Genomic DNA, 10,340 nt, shown 5'->3' on the forward strand with positions numbered 1-10,340 from the left:
GGCATGGTGGTGTTGGGTTGACGGTTGGACTCGATGATCTTAGAGGTCCTATCCAACCTCAATGATTCTATGATTCTATGATTCTGTAGATACACAGTTTGGTAAAGACTGCTGAGAAGTCCTCAAGGGGACTCTGGATTCTCTCAACTGGATGAGCGGGTGGGACATCCCAGTTCAGAGCAGTTCCGTACATCCAGACCTCCTGTTCCTTCTGGTAGGTGACCAGAGTGAGGTGGTTTGGGTTTGGATCAAATGCAGCATTTTGTGTTGAACAGAAGCAGAACATTAAGATCCGTTAGATCAATACGGTGGTGGGGTGGGATGGGAGGTGGTACTTCTAAGCCAAAAAGTCCAAATACTCTTACAAGCCTTCTGAGCTGTTTGAAAGCCACGGGCTTTTATCATTGGCTTCAATAGCACCCTGATTTTTACCCTACCACTTGTTAGTTAAGATACTGCAGGGAATTATGGTTGCAATTTTAAATAGGTGGGAGGAGTCTGGACAAAGGTGCATTTGACCAACTACTGGGTTTTTGAATCTTAATGCTCTAGATGAAGATTTGGCTTAGTCTATATTACTCATACTCGTCTTCTATGCCCTGAATCATACCTGCTAGAAATGGGCTTAAAAACATGTTCTAGGTGGAACACTCAGACCTGGGCATATGGTCACTATCAAAACAGCTAAGGAGAAGCTGATACATGGGCACATAAACATGAATGGCCTTTGGACAAATGATGGACATGGAGAGCCGCTTTCCTATCCAGATCCATGAAGATCAAAGGATACAAAAATGGACTTAATATACTATCATTTTCTCAGATCCATCCAGAAAAACTGTCAAAAAAGTAAAAAACCCCAAACTTGACTGCTAGAATTGCAAACTGCAAATGCAGTTGAAAAGTCTGAGATGATTTGTGTGAAAAATTACTTTTCTGATGGCATCTTCTGCATTATTCTTTATTATAAGAAGACTTTATTACAAAAGACATACCCTATAGATGTAATGAACAAAGAAAATGGAGTCCATTCAGGTTTGTGCCACCTATGAAGTAAATAACTGCACTTTTTAATCATAATCTGATATAAGGGCCTAGCCAAGGTATGGATGAAGGTCTCCTGGCTCTGCTGAAGCCACATCTTTGGTCTGTGTGTCCCTGAGACTCAATCTTTCTGTTTAGATTTCTTCTTTTGGCAAAGTAGACAGAAATTCCCATTTGTCAGCCCAGGGTTTCCAGGGCTTCTGATTTTGACAGAAGTTACTCAGATATCAGCTGCACCTGTGTGCCAGAAGGACAGGAGGGTGGCGGGTTTATCTGAGGGGGCTGGTACATACAAGCTCTTTCTCTGCCTTTTCAGAACCGGCTCCTAGAGCTGGATACCCTACCTTCTGCTGACATCCCTTGCCACAGGCTTACTCCAGAATAGCACGTGCATTGCTCATTCGGCTTTTTCTCCAGTGTTCTGCAATGGATATACATTTCATGATATATTTTTCACACCCATAATTTTTTTTTTCTGGCAACCCTTCTCTGATATATCTCTGCTTTCCCCATTGATGCACCAAAGCAGAGTGCCACCAACCTATTTATATCATAGTCTTGTCTAAACCATTCAGTGCTGAGAATGTTTCGATAAGTATATTTTTAGATCTACTTACATGGACCAGATATCCACCTTTGGACCATATTTCCTATGAGCAAGGAGTTCTGGGGCAGCATAAGCTGGGCTTCCACACTGGGTATGTAACAGCTCCTGAGAAAGACCCTCAAACTTTGCAGTATTGCTCAGTCCGAAATCTGATGGTCACAAAAACAAAGGTGAAGAAGCTTTAGTCTCTTCTCAAAATAGTTTAACTTTACGAATTGACTGAAGATGGGAGAAAGATTAAAACAGCAGCTGGCTTTAGCATCTGGTGACATCTGAGCTGTGGATGCCAATTTGGATTCGAATAAATGCGTCCTGAATTAGCAGGGGTAACAGTGAAGTTACCCAGCCATGGGGCCGTACTCCTGGTTTGGCTGATTTTGGTTTAGCTATTGTAGTTTGCCTCAGTTGACTGTATGCTAGTACGAGAGCTTAGCTACACAGCTGCACTAGCATGGCTTAATGAGCTACGGCATTCAGCTCAGCTGGGTGTGCTTTAGCCCGTTGTAAATGTGGGGTAAAATGTGCTAACTTAAGCCTTTTTCTCTGCATATGTGCATGTGTGCAAGGGGGAGGGAAGAGAAAGGTGTGATTGTAAAGGACTGGCCGGCTATAAAAAAGGGGTGAAGAGTTGGTGCCTTTTTTCTCAGAGGTGTTAAGCTTTTAAAAGTTTGGGAAACACTGGGTTAAACATGTGGAGTCTCTAAGAGTGAGCTTCCCTTGTGGGGATTTTTCTGTGCGGTTTCCATAGAATAAAATTAATGTTTCTCTGAGCTGTGTTAACTGCTTGGTGCAAATTCCCTCATTTTTATAAATGTTTGCTTCACAACCCTAGCAAGGTTTCTGTTAGTGACCAAAAAAGTCTTTTTTTTTTTTTTTTTTACACATACCAAATGATGAGGTTTCTGGTTGGAGTAATGACTCGACAGAAGCTAATGTGTCCATACCTGCGTTTCACCCCAGAAGATTTATTTCTTTGTCTACAAATCACTTCTGCTAGGAACAGCTTTCTACACATAAAAGCTGTAATTGTTTCTTGCTTCTCCAGCAATACGCAAGGGAAAACAATAGGCAAAATTATTTTCCTTGTTCTCTTAAAAATATGTTTTAGTTAAAACTCAAATAAACAAGCTGTTAAGTTATACTTCATAGCTTTTATTTATTCTAAAAGCTCGAATATGTTTATTGAATAATCACAAGCTCACTCATAAAATGTGCTGTTTAAATAGTAGCTGAACTGTCACTGAAAGCGACACAAAATAAAAAGCTGAAAACCAGCTTCACAGATAATGTGCACCTACCAACGATTTTGATGTTGTTGTTCTCATCAAGAAGAAAATTTTCAATTTTTAGGTCCCTGAAATGAAGACAGAAAGCAAACTTTGAGATGCCTGATGTCCCAGCTAACTATTCGCAGATAGTTTTTACCAAAGTTTAATTGAAATAATAACAATAGTTCTGCACAGCTCTGCCTACAATTGTAACAAGATCCTTATTCCTTCCTGAAGTTTTCAGTTGGGAAAATGGAAACTTTCTGTATTTCAGGGAATATTTTATGAGTATATATTTTAAATAGACTATTCATTTTAGGAATAATCCATTCTACTGATGTATTTTTTTTAAAAAAAGAACAGCATTTATTTCCTCTTTTGAGTAAAAAAGAAAGTTGCACATACTTGGACCCGGAGTGTTTTTGTCTTTGTTTGAAGTACTGAGCACTGTTGAGTATTTCTGCTTTCTTGGTGAGTAAATTGTGCCTGAGAGATATGAAGGATCAGAAGGGAACTGGAAAGTAAGATCTTGCGGCGGAGGGGAGGTATACCAAAGCTGGGTCGGGGACAGATACCCTGGAGGTGGAGACATCTCCGCAGTGATGTTTATGTAAACAGGGTCAACCAGTATCAGCCGCCCCCGCAGGGGGACGTAATTCAGAGCTGCAGGAAAAATGCTGTTAGCTGGCTCAGGCGCTTACTTGCTTATTGTGGGAACATTTATATCCTTACAAATTCAAACCAAAAGCCAGAATATTGCTCCACTGTGGGGAGCGCCTGAAGTGGCAGCTGAAATCTTTTGCAGTGCAGGGGAAATCCTCAGCCAGTGTAATTTGGGTGTTGGGAGGGGATCCTCCCAACAGTCAGCTTTGCTGACTCCCATCGCGGCCTCCCGCAGGAGCCTGCGATGCTTTGCTGACTCCCATCGCGGCCTCCCGCATGCCGCTGAGGGCTTCTCTTGGCTCTGCGGGGGTTGCGGGGGAACAGAGCAAGTTTCAGAAGCGGCTCCAGGTACATGGATTTCCCTCCCTCCCTCTCTGAAGTTGTGAAGCACTTTTAACAGCCCAAAGACGTCGGAGAGTACAGGAGGACAAACCAGAAGGAGGGATGGGAACAAGGACAGGAGCAAGGAGCAAGGAGCAAGGGCTGGGAGGACCGGTGCTGCACAAACAGCACTGCACTGCTGCAGGGGATTAAGTCCGGAGGTGTACCCGGTGGTCCCGATGGGTGGCTTTATGGGGGTGTCCTTTTATCTCCGTGGTTCTGGGTGGCACAGCATTGCACTCGAAACCCTCTGCCGCCCCAGGCTGAGCATGGGATGGAGATGGTTTTAACGGTAACTTTTTAATCGGTTTTAATTTGAAAAGCGTGTTTTCTAGAGTGGCAAATAAGCCAGTGCCCAAAAGCTGGGAGGTAGATTTAAGATAACTTTGTTCATAGCCTATCCCTGTGACATAACCCTGTGCACTAAAACTGTGTGGTTTAAAACTAGTTGTGTTTCAGGCCACTGCAAATCTCACATTTCTATTGGATTTAGCATCACAGTGCACTCTGATGACTTCTACTACACTACAATTAAATAATGTTACATTGGATTGCCACAACCGCTGCTCTATAGGCTGAGCTGAGTGCTCACACAGTGAATAAAAATGTATGCTTTCTTGCCTGAAAAACCTGATTATGGTCACTATTAAAGTTTACATAGTGTCAGAAGTTATCTTGCATCAAAGATACATCTTGTTCTTTTTTTCCAAAGGAAACTTTCCTAGAAATGTTGTAAGTTTAAGCAACATCATGAATTTTTTCTCATTCCCATGGGGACTTCAGAGAGAGTGCCTAGAGGGCAGCCTGTGATGCTTCTCCAGGTCTTTGGTCCAGTAGTGATGGAATATATTCCAGAAGAATATATGACATTTTTATACAGAAGAAGGGAAAATATCCAGGAAAAATTAGGAACTGTACATACAAGAAAGTTACTGTCACTTAGCAAGCGCCAGCATTAGGAGTTGGTAGCTGACTGTGTGCATGCGCTAGCCCAATCCAATTGCGAGGTAATGTGATTTAGCTTATATGTCTTTATTTGAGGTTTTTAAGCTCAGATGCATTACCTCACTACTTGGCCATGTCTAGAGCAGGCACAGGGATAGTTAGCAGGGCTCAGCTGATGACTGTTAGCTTGTGAAGCTGTTGAACCTGATCTTGTGCCTGAGCCTTCTTATATCTGGCACAGTAAAATGCTGTGTGATGGATGAATAGGCAAGTGAGTCAATCCTCCATCTTCTTGATCATTTTGGCAACTGTGGCATCACAATCATCAACTGTGATCTTGCGTGGACAAGAAAGGTACCACCTTTACTGTGAGAAGTAGGCTCAACCTTAATTTAAGCCATAAGGATTTGTTGGATCAGTGCCGATTTTAGTGCTGAATAGGAAAAGTAAAGCTCAGGAAACAAAATAGCTGTCAAAACATAGCACAGGATTTCTGATGAGCGATATTAATTTGGACTAAAAATAATTACAAAACTGGCCAGTTTTTCATCAAGTATATTATTAAGACAATAGAAAATACTGTTTTTCCAAGGTATATCCCAGGGTTAAAAATCAGGAATGCCCATAAGACACTTCTGTGCAAAAGTAAATTAGTTTAGCAAATTCTTAAGCTCATCACTTAGGAATGAGACCTTGCAATCACCAGGCACCTCCATTCCAGTAAAATAAAGAGGCCCCGGGCAGAGACCGAAGCATTGGCACACAATTATCCATCTCATGAAATTATTAGCATGATATCTGGTGTGATTTTCCAACACCCTCCCCAGCAACGCCCTGACACCCGTGGGGTGCCAGGGTAGCATGGAGTAGCAGCCGTTTCCACCAGGCAGTTTGGGAACCCTCCTTTCCTTGTGTTAAAGCAATGCAGAGTTGAGTTTTACTTAGTGCTTAGATGAGAAAATCAGATTGACTTTGTGAGGGAACTTTCCTATTTCTGTGCTTATCTTTCTGGAATCATTGATGCCTTCTTTTCAGAAGAGGATACACCCACAATTATCCTCATCAGTTTTAACCTCCTCAGTGAGTTGCTATAAATCAGTGCAGCTGGAGCTGAGCAGGGAAGCCCTTCCAGATCCTTCCCAGTCTGCTTCTGGTATGAGGTCAAGGCCGTAGCTCTAAATCTCAAAGCTAGCAGCAGGTCACGAGTTGAGGTACTGCTGACCGTACCTACGCCCATGAACTAGCAAGGCGGCTGGGCTCCTGCCGGACCATGCAACTTCATAAACTCTATGACAAGGCGCTTGAGAGCCAAGGATGAATTTTCCTTTGGTTAGGGGGGTTTGATAGTAAAGCAAGTCTCCGGAGAAGCTCACACTACTTCGTATCTGGCTGCTCTCAGGGTGTGCAGCAACATTCTTATCTCTCGCAAAGCTTTCCCAGCAAAACGATACCAACAGAAGAAGAGAAAAGTAGGGGAAGAAGTCAGGCTACTCCCTTGCTCACTGGGAAGAGCTGTTTCCAAACAAAAAGAAGGGAAGAGGGCTTGAGAAATTCATGAGGAATGTTGTCATGGGAAGACCGTAAATGTTTTGATCATGGGCACTGAAGAAATGCTGTAAAATAGATTAGTTAGGGAACCAGCAAGGCAGGGATGTCAGCCTGGACTAAATGGGTGAAGCCCCTTGGGTTTATTTTCTGGTGGGGCTTTTTTGTTTGTTTAAATTCTCTAGGTCAGATACTGACTATTTCTTTCTTGTACATTCCTTATTAATTAACAGATCTAATATAATTAAGTGCTGGATTGCAAGCATTTCAAGTCACAAAGCACTTGTAAATGCTGAGCCATCACATTCAGAGCTTATTAGTTTCATGGTTACTGCAACGATACAGTCAACTGGATTAATTGCTAGGTCCTGTGGGCTTTCTTGATGAGTGCATTTACCATTTAAAATTAAGGATCTGACTGACCGTGAATTATTAAGTAAAACAGAAAACCGGTGGGAAAAACTGCTTCTTGCCTATTCTCCCACCTAAAATGGAAGTCCTTATTCTGCTGCTCTTGGTATATGTGCTGAGATCCCTGTTGGGGGGAAGAAGATCAGCTCTCATTGCATGGGCTGCTCAGGTTCCTCTAGCAGTGGCTGAAGTCGTAATCTGTCCCTGTAGTGCAAAAGCCAGTGTGGAAGGTCAGCGACCTGCCACAGACCTGGACCCGCAGGACCACGTCCTCTGCACAGCCAGTGAGCTGTGATTTCTCAATCTATCTTTGGTCCTGAGTGATGTGTGGTTATTTCAATATGTTGTGGCTAACCGAATGAAATCAATATTTATATGCATAGCCATACTGAAATATTTGAATTAGATACACGTTTGTCAGCAGCTAATTCTGAGATAATCATGGCAAAGTATTAATTTGTTGCGCTCATCAGCTCTTATCCTTGGACTTTGTTACTTTATTCCCCAAGGAAAGTGTAATAGCTTATCTTCTACCATCGCTGAGAATAAAATGTGTTATTAAGACGGGCTGAGAGAACATAGTCTTCTTTGCAATCCCTGTTTTTACAAGGGAAAATTAAAGAAAAGCTCTCGCTGAAGAACAGCACTCTATGTTCTTGCATGCTTTCTTTTCTTACTGTTCTTTGGAAGGAGGGAAACATCTTACCTGTGAACAATCCCCTGGCAATGCAGGTGCTCTACTGCAGACAGAATTTGCCTGGTGTATCTCCTTACTTCCCTTTCAGCCAGCCTCTTTTTGTCACAAATTCTATCCAGGAGGTCCCCGCCAAGGCACATCTCCATCACCATGTAATAGTTGTCGTCAGTCTCCAAGGTCTCATATAGCCGAACAACATTGGGGTGCTTAATCATCTGGTGTATCCGTGGCTCACGCTTCATATTTTTTAAAACGTAGGAATCCTGCTTGGCTTTTCTCTTGTCAATGACTTTTATGGCTACCTAAATTGCAGGATATATGCAAATTGGCAACAAGCTTTGCAACCTAGATTAATTTTCAAAAGGATGTGGAGTAAGCTGACATGTGGGAGAAGCTGTTTTTGACATGATGTTGATAATCAGTATCACAGAGGGAGACATTCTCGATGGAAAAATACACTTTTTATTTCATTTGAAAGCCAAAACAAGAAGGCTGAACTGTCATATCTATCCATCTGATTGCATTAATAAATAGGCATATATGAAATGTTCTTAAGTGCAAAAAATCCCTACATGCTTGACTGTTAACTGCATCTGTACTGTGCCAAATTTTTTTCTAACTTGCTCCCTTCTGACTTGGTCTAAAAGCCATTCAAGATACTGGCTATAATGGGCTGGGATTAGGCCCTTTGCAGTTTGGGCAGCTACTCAGCCAGTGAAGCTACTGGAGCCATAAGAAAAGTAAAAATCAAAAAGCCACTTGATAGTAATCCACCTTTCCACAGTTACATCTAGTGGTACGTTATTCTAGCCCGACTGAGCTAGAGATAACAGATGTTGTCTGTATCCTGCCATATAAATGATTGCTGTTGGAGTGGCTGTCTTTTCAATAAGTGTTGTCCATAGCTTTAAAGATCAGATACGCGGCACCAATTAGTCAATGAGGATTATCAGGGAAAGCAGATCTGAAATTGTCCTTATGCCATTATCCTATTCTCTTTCAGTGGGAGGATATCTTTGTTGTCTATATTGTTTTATAATTGTGAAAACAGTTGCAGTCAGTACATATTCACACATGTGACTGATTATACATGAGCAATAAACTCAATTTATGAGGTTAATTTATGAGGATAAGGTTCAGAGGATAATTCACTGAGTAGATTGTGGTTTGCAGATTAAATGGTCTGAAATTCTCTGACATGTTAGTGTGAGGTTACTTGTGATTCCTAGTGCGTGGTACCCCCTCATTAGAAGCTTACCTTCTCCCCCGTGGGGATGTGCAGCCCCTCCATCACCATGGCAAAGGAGCCCTTGTTGATCATTTTGCCTACTAGGTAATTCCCAACTTGTTTGGAGTGAGGGAAAGTCTTCCCAGTCTCTTGGGGCATCTTGTTGAAACAAGCAGGTATTTTTATATCCTTTAGGTTTTTCTCCCATTCTGGTAATATCCTGTCCAAGTTGCCAGTATCTGTCATTTTGTCATCCAAGCCTGCTTTCATTGCTGTGGGCATCCCTGGAGAGTCAGATTTGTATGCTACTTTCCAGATGTAGCTTCTGATTCACAGCAGATCCAGGCATTTAGTCTGTACATCTTGTGGTGCAAGTGCCATCCCGCTGAACACACAGCAACTAATCCTCTCCCTCCGAGACTCCTTGTTTGTCACTGATCTCTACCCTGGGCACACAGATCTGCTCAAGCAGAACCAAGTGGTAGATTATTAACCTAACCTGATACGCGATGTCAGTTAATGCCCCAGAGCTGCCAAGTCAGATGACACATAATCCCAGCATTAGCCTGGAATATACGGCTCTCTTCCTCCTACAGTAGTTCCCTAAACAAGTTGCACTGAACTAAACTGAGCTCCAGTTTTCCTTGCATGCATATTGCTGGTGTGCAAGGGCACAATTTATTCTAAAAACACCGTGGTAGCTAGCATGAATACAAAGCTGAGTTATGTACCTGATGCTGTGCAAACATTTACACATTTGCTGTGTAAAGCATATAAATATATATGCCCTTGTAGCACATTTAAGTCCCAGGGTCCTGGCCTGATTCCAGGTCAGGTATCTTGCATTTCCTGGGACTTGATTACTGTTCTGTAAAATGTAGCAGTGGGGACAGAGCACGTGTGTGTATGTGTGTGAGCATTTTCCTCCTTACAGCAATGACTGATAAAAAGAAGAAAAGAAAAGAGATTTTTTTTTCTACAGCTGTTGTCTATCTGTATCTGTCTTCATTACCTGGGTTCTTTCCAAAGTCATGGAGAGAGAAAAGAGCCTTTCCAGAGAGTGCTTTCACATACCTGCAATTTGAGCCGGGAGTTGCCATCTCTCTCCACTGACTACAGTGGAATCTTAGGGAACCAAAGCCCTTCCCATAACTTAGTGCGATGACGAATCCTTTCTCCACCCTTTGTCACTTGGAGTTGAACAATAAGCGGCATCCTCCTTGCCTGATTTGACTCGTGAAGCTCACAAAGGGCAAAAATTTGCCAGGATGAGTGAAAATGAGAAGGAATTTTTTAAAAAGTGTTTAAAATCCAAAATGGATTTACTGTACGCTTTACAGTTCAAACTCTTGTGGGTGAGTTCAGTGCATCACCATCTGCATGCAGCTGCTTGCAGGCACAGGGCAACCCCTTGCCTTTTAGTGCCTAAGTAAAAGATAAAGTCCAACTAAGCTGAGCAGGTTTCATCTTTGTAACATACTCTGTTGTCACACTTTGAGCTATATCAGTTGTCCGGCTGGAATGGGACTCTGTTTGCTAACTTAAGTGGCT

At 42.3% G+C, this 10,340-nt stretch overlaps 1 protein-coding gene across 1 annotated transcript in view; it reads right to left on the reverse strand.

The window, feature by feature from the left end:
* Positions 1-9,071, reverse strand: part of LOC103901779 (hormonally up-regulated neu tumor-associated kinase homolog A) — a 24,765-nt gene extending 15,694 nt beyond the window's left edge. Inside the window, exons 1-4 of the mRNA XM_019472983.1 lie at positions 8,820-9,071; positions 7,571-7,863; positions 2,950-3,005; positions 1,662-1,800 (exon numbers count right to left, since the gene is read on the reverse strand). Of these exons, the coding sequence (XP_019328528.1) occupies positions 1,662-1,800; positions 2,950-3,005; positions 7,571-7,863; positions 8,820-9,071 (740 nt within the window). The remainder of the gene's footprint in view (positions 1-1,661; positions 1,801-2,949; positions 3,006-7,570; positions 7,864-8,819) is intronic.
* Positions 9,072-10,340: the final 1,269 nt, after the last annotated feature.

The sequence above is a fragment of the Aptenodytes forsteri genome, unplaced genomic scaffold (assembly GCF_000699145.1).
Source record: "Aptenodytes forsteri isolate BGI_AS27 unplaced genomic scaffold, ASM69914v1 Scaffold245, whole genome shotgun sequence".
Taxonomy (NCBI): Eukaryota; Metazoa; Chordata; class Aves; order Sphenisciformes; family Spheniscidae; genus Aptenodytes; species Aptenodytes forsteri.